Source organism: Rattus rattus, chromosome 2 (genome assembly GCF_011064425.1).
Source record: "Rattus rattus isolate New Zealand chromosome 2, Rrattus_CSIRO_v1, whole genome shotgun sequence".
In the NCBI taxonomy this organism is placed as follows: Eukaryota; Metazoa; Chordata; class Mammalia; order Rodentia; family Muridae; genus Rattus; species Rattus rattus.
In genome coordinates this window covers 9,659,306-9,676,232 of record NC_046155.1, presented here as the reverse complement: position 1 = coordinate 9,676,232, position 16,927 = coordinate 9,659,306, and the positions used below count along the sequence as shown (strand labels likewise).

The window sequence follows — 16,927 nt, the reverse complement described above, 5'->3', positions numbered from 1 at the left end:
GGATCCTAGGGAAGAAACAAGCCTCCACGTCCTTTGTATGGGCTGCCACTAGAAGGCGTAGCCCAGATTTAGGGTGAGTTTTCCGACCTTCATGCTGCTTGCGTTCTAGTGGATTCCAGGCAGGGCAAGTTGATAAGCCATTGTAACTGGTGAAACTTAGTGGGAAGCTAGCTTGTTTGAGTTCTGATCTCACAATTGTGTTATTAACAGCACACGAGTAAGTTGAAAAGGCCTTGACAGATTGAGTATTAGACTAGTACTATGAGTTCAAGTCCTTTGAATTCTACTATACGGTGGGGGCAGGTGAGCGTGCGTGGACGTCAAAGGACAGCTTTCAGGGATCTTCCTCACTGCATGCCATGGAGGTGGAACTCAAGTTGTCAGAACTTACCTGCCATGTCATTGCACAATGGTTTTCAATTTCTCCCCTGGTCACTGACCCCTACTCCCCCACCCACCCCCAGCACACACAGGGTCTCACTATGTATAGCCCTGGCCTGGAACTCAGTAGACCAGGAAGCCTTGAATTCGTCCTGTTTCCCAAATGAAGTCTTAGGTGAATGTAGACATTACGTTCTATCCCGAGGGCAGAGCACTTAGTTTGTTCTCTGCTCTCAGCGGTTGATGAGTGGAACTGACTTTGCCAGATTAAATTTGAATTTTTTTCCCCCTGCCTGATTCCATAATTTGATTTTAAGCGTGCGGAGGCAGTGAGCTAAGTGCCAAGGCTGCACTGCCTGAGCGCAGTGGCCTTCAGGGGCGTGTGCCTGGTGGTCGGCAAGCATCTAGAAGTCTGGCTTGCTTCTTTTAAATTTGAACTGCTCAGCCTTTTCTGAGTGTACCGATTTGTGCTTGGCCCCGTGAATGTTCTGATGTTTCATTCAGCAGTTGAAGTATGCAGAGATGAGAGTAGTTGGCTTTGCAGCGTGATTGAGGTAGTATTGGCAGAGAGAAAGGCAAACAAGACAGATAGAACCATGCTGAAATTCAAAATAGGTCCAAAGGGAGAGATGACTCGAAACGTTGAAGGACCAGAGGGTGAAGACAAAACCATGACATCCACGAGATCCAGCAGGAGAATCCCAGTAGTACAGTGCCCTACAAATGGGTACCTGGCCTTGTCAGACCGTCCTTACATAGCAAGTCACAGTCCTGCCCAGGTTACACAAGGGGGTTTGAGCTCACAGGTGGGAAGGGACTTAGCAGCAGCACCAAGGAATCGGGTGTATACTTATGTGTGTACATATTCCTGCGTGTTTGAATGTCTAAAAGGCCAGAGGGTCAGCTACCCTGCCTTAGTCAGTCCACCTTAGTTTTTACTGAGTCTGAAGTTTACCAGTTTGCGTAAGGTGGCCGGCCAGCAAGCTCCAAGGATACACCTCTGCTTGTGCTGGGCTCTAGATCTCCACACCTGGACAGGAAGTGCTTCCCAGCTGAGCCGGCTCCCCTTCTCCGCACCAGGGCATCTGCTAGGCAAGTGCAAGCAAGCAGCATGGATTTCAAATGAATAACAACATTCTTTTGGCCCAAATTAAATTTTATTTTTTAGCTTCATCAGAATGTGGTAACGACATTGACACACACTGACATTAGGCTCAATTAAGTGAAACGCCTGTGGCCAGGAAGTAGAAAGATGAAGGTAATAAAGACAGGCATGGAAACTAGAGTTAAGTTCGTGTATTCTGCCTCTACGTGACAGAGGTGACTGTCCCTCTAACCCTGTTTTCTTATCTGTCAGTGGATTTGAGATATCTCATTTCACCACTGTCACATTCTGAGTCTGGTTGCTCCATGTCCCCCGTGGCTAGGCAAAAGCCACAGTGAAGGCTGAGGAGAGAAGGCCACAGTGGTTCAGATGCTCTGAAGGCCTGGTCTTGGTTCAACAGAGCTCGCTGGTATTTGCTCAGACTGGCAGCTGAAGACTCAAAGCCAGTGGGCTTGACAGACTGGCAGTGCCACATCCTTACCCCAGGTGGCAGGGAACGGGCATGGGGAGGGATTTGCACCTATTCTGGAGGGAAGGAGCTAATAAAGGTATACTCTTTAATCCCGCTTTTTCCTATGCTCTGCTTCAGTTTTTCTAGCACAGCCAACCACGGGGAAAGATCTGAGCTTTTCTGCAACCTGCCTGTCTCTATGCCATACCCCAGTATCCTTTAACACCCTCATCTCGACCGCTTGCCATTTCTCCACAGACATGTGCTGCACTTTGCCTTCAGGCCTGAGGTTTTCGAATTCCAGCCAGGTGGTCAGCATGCTTCCAGTATGAGCTCTTGAGCGGAGAGGGAAATAATGCCCATGGGTTTGCAGAACAAGAGCACATTAGGTCTCTCCAGGCACGTTCCTACGTTCTCTGGACCACATCTTTTACCAACCAGAAGATGACGAAGCCCTAGTTTATTGTTAGACTGACACATGTCAGAAGTTACCTTAAGTTTCTATCTGGCGTCCAGTAGAGTAAGACACTTGACAGAGTAGACAGAGGAGTGACATGACCTCGCTGCAGCAGTGACATTCACAGACCTCAGTGTTCCTAACCTTTCTGTTTGTGACATGGAACCGTGCTATACAATGCTGGAACATGACATAGGGAACAGGGATTCTGGGTCTGCACAGAGCCCTGACACTGATGGAAGCCTCCGTCACTTTCGTTGATGACTGTTTTGTTGAACTTAGAACTACAGGTTGGGGAGCAAAAGGAAACTCTGGGAATCTTCAGTAGGAGGAAAGACCTCGTTCTTTGTTTACGTATTCCTTGGGGACTGATTAGAAGAGATGAATCAAAGGCCGGTAACTCTGCCATCACATTTTGTCAAGAGCTAAGATCTAAAGATCTAATGTTCTCTCTGGAACCCGGATGGAATGAGACTCAAGAATTGTGTGTGCCAGGATCTTCCAGGGCCAAATGCCTCCCAAACCACAGTCCTGGCCTTTGCCCCGCCTGCTTCTGAGACTGAAAAACAGCTTCTCCCAGCAGCCGGAGGCAGACATGGTCACACCCAGCCCTCAGCAGCAAGCTGAGCTCCTGGGCAGGGAGCTGTGCCAGGCCCCAGAATTCTGTGCATGAATGCCCTCTTTCTAAATCTCATTCCAAGGGGTCACGCTGTTCCTCGGACTAAGAAGGAGGGTGAGAATCAGATAGCCCAGGGAGATGGGCTTGTACTTTACAAGAGGGGATGTCTAGTGTGAGGTCCCTACTTCATGCAGGGCTCTATAGGTACCACCATTTGCCCCTGCCAAAGTAGAAGAAACAACAATTTTGCATCCCTGCCCCAACAGTTCTCCGCTCTCAAGTTTGGTATCCAGAAGGCCAAGGGGGCAGGTGTGAGTAGAAATATCTACGTTCCCTAACCTTTTAAACATTAGATTCATAGTGGCATTGTCCCCCAAACTCCTGCTTTGGCTCCAATCGTCCTCTTCCTCCTCCATGTGGAGGTCTGCTGCTATTGGTGAAGGTAAGCATCCAGCCAGAGCTGTCCTGACTCCTTCAGGGAGCTGTAGGGACAGTACGAGCAGACAGTGAGGGCGCTGAGCCACTCACCTGCAGATAGGTCCCCTTCTCTCAGAGGCTTCACCCCCTTGCTTGGAGGAAGTTGGCCTGGTCACAGAACAACACACCCTGCCACCCCCGCGGTGATGTCATTGCTGATGACCAGGAACCCTTCCTCGGGGCCTCCCCCAACCCCACTCCATGCCCATCATCGGCCTTTCCTCCTGGCTTTCCGGGCTCATACTCACTAAACAATGTCCGCGAAGGCCGTGAGCAGGGGCTTGGACTCATACTTGATGCCGTACTTGGCACACAGAGATTGTACCAGGGGTGCCACCTTGTGGTAGTTGTGTCGAGGCATGGTAGGGAAGAGGCTTTAGGGACAGCAGAGTAGTTAGGCTTCTGCTTCTCTAACCACTCCCCACCACCACCCCTGCTTCCTGGGTCTTCCTACTCACTGGTGTTCAATCTGGAAATTGAGGTGGCCACTGAACCAGTTGTTGAAGGCTGACTGGTGAACGTTGCAGGTAGCCTGTAGCTGGGGAGAAAGTCAGGTCTCTATGCAGAGGGCTCGGGCTTCCCTAGGGAGGCTGTGTGGGGCTATCCCCCTATCTCTGGTGTCTCAAGCTAACAAGGTTTGTTTGAGGAAACAACTTTGGCTATTTCTGTCCACCACCCACCCTTTTCAGTAGCTGTGGTATGTCCAGGTCTTCCGAGTGACGGCCCCTTACCTGGGTGGAGACCCAGTCCACATTCCGGTCATGATCAATGTGCATGGGGATATGGTTCATCTGCGTCACCCACACAAACCAGTTGCTCTCCAGGAACCTGTTGAATATGGCGTATGGCCATAAACGGTACAAGCAGAGCATGGAGTTCTTACTCCCTAGCTGCAACACCAGCCTGTGACTCTCCCCAGCCAACGCCCCAAGTGATCCCCAAAGCCCAGACCCATCCAGCACCTGTACTTTCCCTGCCAACCATTACACGTCCATACCTGACAATGAAGAAAAGACATAGGAAGCCTTTCAGCCCCAGCAGCGGCATGTAAGTGAAGAAGACTCGGGCATAGAAGCTGAGCATCCAGGCCAAGTCCTGCAGTGGGAATGGGAGAGGAGGCTGGCCCAGCAGCTCCGGTTGCTTTCCCTCCCCATCTCTGCCTGTACAGTGCGCACCTCCTCCCCAGTGTGGGTGTCTAGCACCCAGTGATCCTCAGCTCCTCTTAGCTGCCTGTCCTCAACATCTACGGCACCCCTTCTGTTGCCAGTGGTACCCCAGCCCCCCGCCTGTCCCTTCACAGAGGTCCCTGCAGTCTCCCTGGCTACAGCACCTTCCTACCCCAGCTAAATGTTACCAGATGAACATTCCAGGACCAAGGCTCTGTCTATGCCACTGTACTGATTGAAGCTCCGGGTCCTTTTCCGCAGTGAACCAAGCCCTAAACTCTTCCCCCAATACTTGAGTCCTCTACACTGAGACCAATGTCCAAGCTCACACCTCAGTTCCCAGCTTGTCTGCTCAGAGCCTGTCTATCCCACACCCACGCAGTTGGAAAAGCAGACCCAGCCAGACCCTTTTTGAGGACCCCCAAAGCCTCTTCGGACTGCATGACTTTTCATGGGCCTGTCACTTTCAGCTTCATCCTACATTCCGGGAGGGTAGGGACCATTCGCTGCTGTGTTCCGCAGACCCCGCCCCGCCCCGCCCCGCCCCGTTGCTCTCTGCAGTTCCTGGAGTGCTGGGTAGCTTGGGAACCCTAGGAGACCCAGCCGCCTGAAGCCCGACATGAGGAGGCAGAGCACCGGTGAGCCTGAGCCATTTCAACCCATCTAGAGAAGAGCCTCTCTCCCTGGTTCTACTCTGCTCGGTCAGGTTTGGAGTCAGTCTTCACGCTCCACAGAGCACACCTTTCCTTACGCTGTGCTGGAGAACCCGGCACATGAGACTTGCGGGCCAGAGATACTCACCACCCATTTCTTCCGCTGAACAACAAAATAGAAAATGTACCACTGGAAGTAGAGAGGCAGCAAGGCTGGGGGTCCAACTGGGGAGCAAAAGGAGATGGAGGAGGTGTGAGCGACAGGGGTCGGAAAGGGCTGCTATGGTGAGATGGTCCCCAGCACAGGACTGCCTCCTGTCACCCCCTAGCCACTTCACTGCTCCTCCATCAGCCACAAGCTATGGGCGCTTGGGCAGGAACACAAGCCTAGAGAAGGCCAAGTCGGCAGAAGGATGCCAGGGAAGCTGAGGGCTGGGAGCTGTATCCCTTCCTCCTGGAGGAGGGCATGTGGGAGCTTAAGTCTCAAGCATGGAATGTACTCTCCTCCCAGGCCTTTAAAAGGGCACATTAATTCTCCCACGATGCCTGGACGACAGCCCTGCCCCCACTGTCCTGTCATACTCTTACTGCTCCACCATGTAGGTCAAAGGGCAGGGGAAGGACTCTGTTGACCCGTCACAGCCTGAGGAGCACCTGATGCTGTCCCATCCACTGCACGACAGTCCCCACCCACAGCTTCTTCATCTTGATATGCCCCAGACTCTAAAATTCTTTTCCCTTTCCCTCCCTCCCTCCCTCCCTCCTTCCCTCCCTCTCTCCCTCCCTCCCTCCCTCCCTCCCTCCTTCCCTTCCTCCCTTCCGACATAGATACAATGTATGTATGGCCTGTGTGGGCCAGACTGCACATTTTGAGGGCAGAGGACAACTTTACACAAGTTGCTTCCTCTCCTTCCACCACTGTCAGGGGTTTACCGGCTAAGCCATCTCACGGACCTTCCATCTTTAGCTTTTGAGACAGTCTCTCATTAAATATGAAGCTATTCTGAGCTGCAGGGATCCACCCGTCCCTGGGCCTCTCCACCCTTCCCATCCCCCATGCTGGGGTTACAGGCATGTGCTGCCACCCCTGGATTTTTTTTTTTTTTTGTGGGTTTTAGAAATCTAAAATCACAGCCAGCCTTTACCAACTGAGCCATCCCCCTAGGCCTAAAATTATTCCTTATAGAAGTCTGTACCCAGGCCTTCTATCATGTTCAGCTTTTTCTAGAAGGGGCAGTTGGCAATAAGCAGTTAGATAAATTCCTCCAAGTCTTCCCTGCCTTCCTTTAAAAACCTGAGATACAGGTGCCTACAGAGCAAGTGTGAAGCCGGTTCACAAACTCCACTCAAAATGCAAAAGCAAACCCTCAAAGCTCATTAAAAGGAACTGGTTCCCAAAACTTGAGGTTTTAAAGGAATTTTAAGGCCGTATGCAGCAGGCTTTTAAAGTAGGGAGTATATAACCAAAATGTCTTCTGCTCAGTTGTCAAGAAAATTTCTTCTTTGACCCCACTGTCCAAGGAGTCATCCTAACGGACCCCACCTTTCTATGACTGGGTTTAAGACAAGGCTTAAAACTAAACCAGGAGGCCCCTGTTGACCACTTCTTTCCTGGAAGAAGGGAAAGAGTGGAGGATTGAGTTTGTCCCTGAACACAAATGACTGCCTGAGCCTTAGTCCATTGGTTTTACTGAGGGGGACCGGCCATCTGCTTCCGGGTCACGGGTATCAGCAGACAGCACTTCCTCCTAGGCCTCTCCTAGGGGAGTCCGCTCGTCCTATGGCCCCCACCCTGTGGCTGCCACTCACTCAGGAAGAAGTACTTGTGCTGATGGTTGTATGGCATGTGCTTCTTCTTTTCTTTCCCAAGCTGTGAAGAAACAAATGCAAGTCAGCAGCGGAGACCAGACAGCCATTTCTCCCACCGGGTCGCCGGCTTGCCCTGCTTTGACACGAAGGCCTACTTCCAGAGCCTTTAGCTTGCTGCTACCATTGAAAGTCTCTGTCAGGCTTAACGCCTGGAGCAAGTGGCCGCCTTGGATGGTGACCTATGACTCTACTATGACAAGGAACACACAAGAGTGTACACTAGGCAGTGTATAGGATTCCTGATAGCTATTTAAGACTCTGTCACATGGTTTCCAGACCCAACCCCCTCCTGCTTCTGGTACACTTTAGACCTCAGAGATGTCACAGAAAACTATTTTTGCCCCTGTATAGGTAGCCTGAATCTTTCCATCATGATCTTTTGGACTCTTTAAAAAAAAAAAATCTTGGAGTTGGGGATTTAGCTCAGTGGTAGAGCGCTTGCCTAGCAAGCACAAGGCCCTGGGTTTGGTCCCCAGCTCCGAAAAAAAAAAAAAAAAAAAAAGAGAAGAGAGAGAAAAAGAAAAAGAAAGAAAAAAAAAAACTTATGTGTAGGGTGTTTTTGCCTGCTTGTTGTCTATGCGCCAAGTACATGCAATACTTGTGGGGGTCAGAAGAGGGCAGCAGAGATGGTTCTGAGCTCCCAACTGGTTCCAGGGAACCAAATTCAGGTCATCTGGAAGGGAAGCAAGCGTTTTTAACCACTGAGCCATCTCTACAGCCTCTCTTGTAGACTCTTCAACATGAATTTCATAACCCCTTGAAAGTTTAGTAATATATGTAGAAAGACTACCAAGAACAACCCAGCAATCTGAGGGTTTGGGGAAAGTTTTGCCCACTGGGTGGGTTTTGTTTCTTTTGTTTTTTTGTTTGTTTTAAAAGCCAAGCTACTGAACAAATTGGCTGGGAGTCACCAGACCATGCAACTGGTTCAGAGCCACTCACGTGGGCTCACTCCATGGCTCTGGCATTTCTTGCCCCAATTAGTTTTGGTGACCTCAATCCAGAGCACATTCTGAGTTATCTTCACACATATCTGCAGCCGTGTCCATAAATCATTCATCAAAGCTGTGTTCTGTGCAAGCCCGTTTGGCTGGATGAGACAATCTTTCTACATTCATGGAGTCAATCAACCATCCCTGGTGTGAGAGTACCCCACTGTTTACTGTCTGAGGTGCCGAGAGGACAGAGGTGAACAGTAGGACATTCTCATCCACACGGGACTTATCATCTGAGGAGATGAAGTGGTTAATAAACATGTAGTTCAAGATCATTTACAGATAACAGATGGGAGACCAGGACAGACAGAAAGGCAGTATTTGGGCAAAGATGCTCAGGCCTGGCTTCCCCGGGACCTGATAGCTAAATAATGGGGAGTGGCAGGTGCACACAAATCCAAAGAAAGGCGGTCGAAGCACAGGGCAGAGCTGGAACCGAAGTTCTCGAGGTTCACCCTCGAAAACTAGGGAAGGCCACTGGGTTACTCAGGCCTCAGGAAGTCTGACCACCACCTACTCTGTACTGCAGGCCTTGGACTCACTTACATACGGTCCTCTCTGTGTTTTATGTGTGGTGGCTTTGCCCAGAGGAGCAGAAGTGAACCGCAGATACAGTTACAGGGGCAAATGAAGCAGAAGACGGGTCAGGCTGAGTGCTGCCGTGGGGGTGCGGTGCAGTGTGCTTTGTTTCCCCGGGGTTCACACACTGCATCCTTGGTCACCGATGCAGTGATGTCAAGAGGCACAGCTTGCTGCGAGCCAATGAAATCAGCCTCTGAAGGGATTCCTCTGATTCCAGTGGGAGCCTAGCGAGTTTGCTTTGAGAGTGAATTGTTTTCAAGACTAATCTGGCTTCTATCTCACCCCACGTCGCTTTCACAGCCACTCCCACCAGTGTCTCTCCCAGAGCTCTTCCTAGAGGCAAACTGATGGGGCTATTCCATCTTCAACCTTCCGTCTCTGAAAACAATAAACTAAGCAGATATATTTTCTTTATAAAGTCCCCGCCTCAGGTATTTTGCTACAGTGACACGAAGTGGTATCTACAGTTACCAGATAGAGGGGGCACTGGAGCTGGATAATTTGATGAAATTAGCATATAATCTGGAGACAGGTAAAGAAGCCATACAACATTAACCAGGGAGAGTCCATAGAAGGAAAGCACCCCTCTTGGTTGGTGGGGTGAGTGGGAACTGCTATGGGAAAGAATCCTGTCCCCTGCTAACCCCCTTAGACAATGAGATCAAGTGCATTATGATCTGCCCACAGTGCTTAGACTCTCAGAATTCTGAGGATTAAGGGCAAAGTGTTCCCTGTACCACTCCAAGAGTATTAGGAGGCATTGGGCAGATGTCACGAAGCCAAGCATCACTAGGTAAACTGTCCCCAGAGAGACCAAGCCAAGCCTCCTACTTCCATTCATTCTCACTGTCTGTCTGTGGGCGGGGGGCGGGGGGAGAGGTGTATGCATGTGTGCAGGTGAAGACTTGAGGTCAGCTCTGCGTGTCTCTATTGATCTGTTTCTTGGGCTGGAATCTCCCGCTGAACCTGGAGCTCACCTTTTCCTTTTTAGTCTAGACTGACCAATGAGGCCTCGGGATGTACTTATTTTCACGCTGTCTTCTATACCTGTGGTTGGGGTTAGACATAGCTGCTGGGTGCTCAGGTGCTTACGATCCAACCCCAGGTCTTCCTGCTGGCACGGCAAGCGCTTTACCCACGGACCCATCTCCCTAGCCCCTGTTGTCTCTTTCTGGTATCTGTGGACTACAGTCTCTTGAAAGCCACAGTACCGAGAACCAGCCAGGGCCTCCCTTCCTTCCCTTAAAGACAAGAGAAGTGCTTCGAGCCCGGTGCTCTTCCTGATGAGCTGTCTGCCCTGTTTCGGAACGACACAGGCCTGTTCCCTACTGTGCACTGCTGTCGGGGCAAAAGAGAACACACAGAACAGACCAGCAGAGGCCAGTGCTCAGGAACTGTGAAAATGGGAGTCTTAGGGACAGATGGAGCCCAAGTCTGAAGCTCTGAGTGCCCTGTGCCAGCAAAGCCAGAGCTGCCAAGGCTCTTCCACAATAGGTTTCAGCCAGAGACGACAGGGCAGCCAGACTACCTTGAACTCATGCCTGGAAATGAACTGTGTTCGACAGCTTAATTCAAGCAGCTGCCATTAGGTGGGGGGAGGGGAGCTGGCAGAACTCCGGGAGGGTTTTTAATTAACTTTTCAAGGAACTCTGCTGGGCATTTGGAACTTTCTATTGCTTATGCCAGGCCAATTCACCAGCTCTCCACCCTGGGACATTCTTCCTCCAGATCACAGCCTCAGCTGACTGCTCCAAGCCAATGCTGATCGCAACAGGCCGGACTCAGGAGGGAGGGGGAGAGCACAGCTGTATTCACAGAGACTTGTTCCAGGTGTCCACAGATGTCAAAGTCCCCTGTATAAAGTGGCATCATACATGTAATAACTGACACATGCCCTCCTAACCCTGAAGGCTGGGAGATGAGACTTTGGTCTTTTTTTTTTCTTCCTTAAGATAGGTCTTGCTATGTAACCCAGGTTAGCTTCAAACTCTTAATTCTCCTGCTTCCACTTCCTGTGTGCGGGGATTATCGGTATGTGCCACCATGCCTGGCCTTGTTCCTTCCCTCCTACCTGATCTTTCTTTCTCTTTCTTTCTTTTTGGTGCTGTGTATTGAACCCAGGGTTTCACTCAAGCCAGGCAAATGCTCTACCACTAAGCTATATCTAGCCTCCTTCCGGCATATAATAAGCCCTCTCCAGATGGCTTATACCTGATACAATGTCAACACTACGTAAAAATAGTTATTATAATGTGTTACTTAGGAACTAATAATCAAGAAGATCTAGAGCCAGGGGATGAGAAGCCTTCCTGAGAGGGCTCAGAGGATAAAGCAGTTTTGATGAAGCTGATGACCTGAGCTCAAACCCGGAGCCCAAGGGAAGGTGGATGGAGAACTGTCTCCACTAGGCTGTCTCTGACACGTGCTCTCACATAATAATAAACAAAGTTGGGCTGCAGAGATGGTTCAGCTGTTACATGCTAGGCGCCCAACCAAAACTAAAGGTGAAAATCCCACTAGGCTTGGTGAGATGGCTCAGTGGGTAAAGGTATTTGCCATGCAAACCTGGTGACTTGAGTTTCATCCCTGAGACCCACATAAAGGTGGAAGGAGAGAAGTGACCCCACAAAGGTTGTCCTCTGACCTCTACACATGTGCCGTAGCACATGTGCCCACACACAATCAGCCTGTACGTGTTCAGGATGGATGTGGGTTTTTTTCCCAGATTATCTGCTTAAATCCACTGATCAGAGTCTAAAGATACAGAAGCCAGCTGTATTCAGCAGTGTTCTGGGCACTGATGTCAGACATGTGAGACAGTGAGGTCCTAGGCAAGGCAGGCTATACCACAGCAGAGATAAGAGACGGAAACACCAAGTTCTGTGGGGTGCCTTCCTGGAGCAGGGTTGTCAAACAGCACCCCAAAGAGCTATCTTAGTCATCTTCAGAGATGAGCAGGGGCTTGCGTAGACTCCCCTGTAGCCCACTGAATCCTTGGCAGAGTACCCGGGTTAGTTTAATGTCGTAACTGTTTGCTGACGGATTGGTCTTAAACAGTCCTGGTTTATCTGCCCTCCACAACTTCCAGAAAGCAAGAACCTTGTAGCTTAGCCTCCGATGTCCTTCCTATTTCTCTGATAAGAGCAAACAAGCACTTTTCCCTTTAGCCTGCATAACAGGTTACTCCATTCCCCTCTGCACTGACACCCAGCTCACCTCCACAGAAAGGACCTTCCCCAGGGCGAAGAAGAGGGGATGCATGTTGATATCGGGGTCTTTGCGGAAGCAGTTGGGCTTGGCGTGGTGCTGGAAATGCATGTGGTTCCACCAGCTGGCTGGGGCCCCCTACAGAGACGAAAACCCAGTGTGAGTCCCTGCTTCAGTTCTTAGCACCCACACGACCGACCGCTCGCTACTGTCTATGACTCTACTCCCAGGGCATCTGATGCCCTTGCTTATGGCACACAGGCATACACACAAGCAGGGTACCCGTGCACATAAGATAAATATATTTTGTAGAAAGAAAACCCAGGGTCATAAGCACTTCTCCCGCCCTCTGACAACTGTGAATGACTGGGATTTGGGGGAACCCGATAACCTCACTGACCTTCAGGTGGCCAATGACAAAATGATGTACCAGGTGATTCCATGTTGAGGTGCTGAAGACGGACAGGTGCCCAAAGTCATGCTGTAGCCAACCTGCCTGGGCCTAAAAGAGAAAGGTTAGGCTCAGGGCACCCTGCGCCTAGCTAGGGTCCTTCTCACAGACCTTGGCAGCCCCTTCAGCTTCTCCATACTGGACTGCTGCACTACCTAAAGGAAGGACATTGGGATAAGCCATGGGACCCAGGTCCCAATCCCTCTTGGTCCCCGAGTCACAGGTAAGCTGAGGCAGACCACACTCCCTTCTTTCCTCTGAAGTGCCATGACTTAGGACAAACTGACATTCAGTAGACAGACTGTTAGTCCAAATCCTGGTGCTGGACCGTGACTGGCTGGTAGCATGCTAGGTAACAGCAATGGTGGGAAGGGGGCCAGCCGTTGGTTCTTGGCCTGTGGTAGAACCTGAACTTGAAATTTCAGAGGAGGAAAGGGAAGTGAAGCTGAAGAGGCTGTGACTGAACCAAAATAAGCCCGTGGGTAAAGAGCAGGTGAAAGCCACACAATGGGGTGTGTGTTCTCTCCCCGTGCCGAGTCCCGGTGTGTCTACAGATTCCAGGAGGGCTTCTTGGCTTGGTGTTTTCACTAGGACTTCCAAGAACAGGCAGCAGGCGAGGGTGCTCACCTGAACTGTACTGAGCAGCACTGCACAGAGGGTGAAGGGCACCAAGGAAGTTCCAAAGATCCAAAGAGTGAGCCAGGCGGCCACGTCCAGCAGCAGGATGTGCAGCAGATAGAAGAGGAAGAAGAGATGGTTGGCTTTCATGAGGCCCATTCGCTCCACTGTGGCCCGCAGCTCCCGGAATTCATCAGTGAGCGCCTTCTGTGGGAGACAGGGGCTGGAATTCTTCTCAGTGGCACCCCAGCCCTTGAAGAGACCCTCCCAGGGAGGTAGCTGTGGGAAGTCAGTCTTAGGCAAAGATACCCTGATAGGGAAAGAGGACAGGAAGTACCTACAAACGGCCTCATGTCCAGCAGCTAAACAGACTTACTCTGGGTCTCCACTGTGTGATTTCTGGCTCTGCAGCTTAACCTCTCTGAGCCTATTTTCTTATGTAGACATATGTAAAGATTATTTTATGAGTTTACTTTGGTGCACAATGCTCAGTAACTAGGTCTGCTGTCAGTGATGGTCTGGGTCTCCACTGTGTGATCTCTGGCTCTGCAGCTTAACCTCTCTGAGCCTATTTTCTTATGTAGACATATGTAAAGATTATTTTATGAGTTTACTTTGATGCACAATGCTCAGTAACTAGGTCTGCTGTCAGTGATGGGAGCACTGGTGATGAGAGCACTACTGATGGGAGTACTGGTGATGGGAGCACTGGTGATGGGAGCACTAGTGATGGGAGTACGGGTGATGGGAGCACTGCTGACGGGAGCACTGCTGAGGGGAGCACTACTGTGGGGAGCATCGGTGGTGGCAGCATTGGAAGAAATATAGGCTCCTGCTCCAAGGGGCTTACTATTACCCCATGACTACTCAAGACGCCCAAGAACTGTCACCTGTTCTTGGAAATGTCCTATGCAGGCATTTCCCCCTCTCCCTCCACAACCAAGTCTCCAAACAGCAAATATGGCCTCTCACATTCTTGGTGGGTTCAAAGCTGGGCTGCTCCGGAGCTAGTTCTCCAATCAGAAGAGAGTTCATATACTTTCTCACAAGGCCCTTGTTAATGTGGAATGCCACAAAAGGATCCTGAAAATACAGGGAGAAGACAGTGAGGACCCCTAGGCTCCCAAGGGCCTCACATCAAAGATCATCCTCCAGGCCAACAAGGTTTGCATTAACGCTGAGGCGAAGGCCACCTTCCTCTGGCTACTGTGCTTTCAGCTGTCTGTCATCCTCAGATCACCCAGCATTTGGGTTCCCATTGAAACACCAAAGACTGGAAAGACTCCCCTGAATGCCACACAGAAAGACCTTACGACGCTGGCTTCATGTCTACAGACATTCGTGTAGGAATTTAGCATGGAGAGAAGCAGCTTGCAGGAATAGGTGGGGCTATGAGGCTTTTGTTCCTATAGCACTTTCAACAAGTCCCTTCTTTGGACTCCCTATGCCAGAGCTGGGCAACTCTTCACATTGCTTCCTCTTTTGGACAGGGTTCCCCATTTCCCCCAATACTGACCATTCCCTGCTCTGGAGGAGTTGATAGGGTTATACAAGGTGAGTGGGAGGGCCTTAGGGGAGGTGGAGTCTGTGGGCATGGCACCACACATCGAGACCAATCGCTGTCTTTGCTATGAAATCCTAGGCTCCCAAATCACACTGAATGGGAAGCCTAGACGGTGCAGGTCTGCTCTATCTGTTCATAAATCCGTATAGGAATGCACTGCTGTTTGGATTCTGGAGTGGTTACTTTTATTTACTGGCTCATTTTAGCCTGATCTCTAAGGCTGGTGTTGAATCCGAGTGCCCTCCACCTCTAACTCCATGGACAACTTAATAGGAACCCTAGTGACCCCGGGAGCCAGTGAGACTAGCAGCCAAGGAATAAGAGGTAGGAGGGATAGCATTAGGTAGTTAGAAGGTAGATGGACCCGAATGTAGGGATCCAACAGTTGGCAATCATGTCAAGGAATGCTCTGCCCCAACTTTAGGGTCCTAAGGGGGTAAGTCAGGAGGATGTGGTCTATAAAGAGAAAACAGGGCCACTAGACAGAGGCTGGGGGCGCGGACCGACTCTGCCTTCAATAAGCTACAGCAGAAAAGGGACGCGATCCCGCGAAGTGTCTAATCACGCGGGAGCCCTATTCTCGGAATAGTTGAAGACCTCCTTGGCCTACCGCCAAGTGACATCGCACTAAGAATCCGAGAACAGTTTTACGACTCCGACCTCAAGTTCTTGGACCCGCACAGGTTCACTACCCTACCCTCCGGTCTTCACAATGTACAGGTGATGCAAAAGCACGGGGTTCTCAGTGTTACCCCTATCGCCTGCGGTCCTCTCCCGCTCCGGATCCCGTCAGACAAGGCTGTGTTCACCCTCCCAGCCCTGCAGACAAGACCGACTCCCACTCTTTTCTCAGACTCCTCCTCCCACTAATCTAGGCTGCAAGCATCGTGGTCCGGGTGCCTCAAAAGCTCACTCCCTTCTATCAAGCTCCGGATCCAACCCGTGCCTGAGACTCCAGAGGCAAAGCACCGACCTGCAGCCAGCCCTTTGTTTGAATGTGCGTGTCTCTGGCCACCGCCTGCAGCCCTGGTCTCTCTGGCGCTTGCATTCTGGGTCTAGAGGCCTCTCCCCTCGCCAGTGTCCCTCCCAAGGGTGCAGACGCGCCTATTGTCCGCGCTCACCGTGGCATCCTGACCAGCGTAGTGGCTGATGACCCGGGAGCCTCCCGGGTGGCGGCGAATGAAGTCGCTGATGTTGTACACCTTCCGGTCGATCACGAGCCATCGCTCCTTCTCCCTCCCGGAGCGCTGTGCCACCTCCTCCCAAGTAAAGTAGCGCATTTGGCGGAGCTGGGCGGAGGCCGGGTCAGGGGTCTGCACCGGGTCGGGAGCCATAATAAGCCTGGTTGGGGAAGCCGGAGCCGGAGCCGGAGAGGCGCGCGCTCGGGGGCCGCGGGGCAGCGCACGCCAGCCTCGCCAACTAGGGGTGAGTCGGGCTGCCGCGAGCGCGCGCCCGGAGACCGCCGTTCGCGCGCAGGGTTTTCAGCACCGTTGGTGCGGACCTCCAAGCCCCGCGGCGCGCTCTCCCATTGGCTGAGCCGAGTGGCGTGGGAGCGAGCTCCTCCTCTCTCGGGCCAGCAGAGATCGACCCCCACCCCCACCCCTTCCCGGGAGAGACTCCGGCTACTGCGGGCGGCAGAGACGCGCCCCCTCGCGGGTGCCTGAAAGTGGTCTCCAGGCGATTCCACTTTTGAATGGGGTTTTATTGAGCATGGTAGGGATAACGGTTCCGGTGAGTCACAGCTTGCTGTGGCTAAGGCGGAAGCCCCGAGGGCGCATAGAATCTTGGTGTGGACATACAAAAGAGAAAATAGTTTCGGAACAGGTTGTCATGTAGCTCAGGCTGGCCCCGGACTCACTGTGTAGCCGAGAATGACCTAGAACTTCTGATTCTCCTGAGGTCTGGATTTACAGGCACGAGTTACCCACGTCCTGTTTTATGCAGCGCATTGTGCTAAGGCAAATGTTCTATTAATTTCCTGCCCCAAGGAAACGTGACAAATTAAACACAGTGGCTTTAACAAACAAAACAGCACCCTGGCCCAGTAGACGTTCAGAGATCCATTTCCTAGCAAGGTGGGCAGTTCACAAATGCGGAAAGAAAGGGAATTGACCTAAAGAAATAGACTGGCTACAGTTCCCGGCTTTTGCTCACGTTGTAAACCAAGGCTAACAGAAGGCTTGTCTGCTATGATTGGCCAACACTTTTGACTTACAAGAACGTAATGCTAGGAACTTGAAGATGTGTCAGTGTGATAAAGGCCCTTGACATCTGAAGACCTGAGTTTAATCCCAGAGACCCACATGGTAGAAGGAGAAAACCAACCAGCTCC

The 16,927-nt window shown here is 51.3% G+C and overlaps 1 protein-coding gene across 2 annotated transcripts; it reads right to left on the bottom strand.

The window, feature by feature from the left end:
• Positions 1–1,519: 1,519 nt before the first annotated feature.
• Fads1 (fatty acid desaturase 1) lies at positions 1,520–16,071 on the bottom strand. Of its 2 annotated transcripts, none has more exons than XM_032891585.1 (12): positions 15,717–16,071; positions 14,004–14,114; positions 13,041–13,238; positions 12,363–12,464; positions 11,972–12,100; positions 7,119–7,179; positions 5,458–5,534; positions 4,488–4,585; positions 4,222–4,318; positions 3,949–4,028; positions 3,739–3,864; positions 1,520–3,495 (listed from the first exon to the last, which is right to left on the bottom strand). In XM_032891585.1, exons 1-12 carry the CDS (start codon positions 15,927–15,929, stop codon positions 3,444–3,446), a joined length of 1,344 nt encoding a protein of 447 aa, XP_032747476.1. In that variant the 5' UTR covers positions 15,930–16,071; the 3' UTR covers positions 1,520–3,443. The 2 variants fall into 2 exon arrangements, with proteins under 2 accessions (XP_032747476.1, XP_032747475.1); XM_032891584.1 differs by having other exon boundaries at positions 13,041–13,310; positions 15,717–16,067.
• Positions 16,072–16,927: the final 856 nt, after the last annotated feature.

Excerpts from the sequence above, each read along its gene's own strand:
- Fads1 (XM_032891584.1), bottom strand. The coding sequence starts at position 15,929 with ATGGCTCCCGACCCGGTGCAGACCCCTGACCCGGCCTCCGCCCAGCTC. Across the intron at positions 4,319-4,487 it reads TGTCTTTTCTTCATTGTCAG|GTTCCTGGAGAGCAACTGGT; the intron begins GTATGGACGTGT and ends CATATTCAACAG. Across the intron at positions 4,029-4,221 it reads TGGACTGGGTCTCCACCCAG|CTACAGGCTACCTGCAACGT; the intron begins GTAAGGGGCCGT and ends CTTTCTCCCCAG.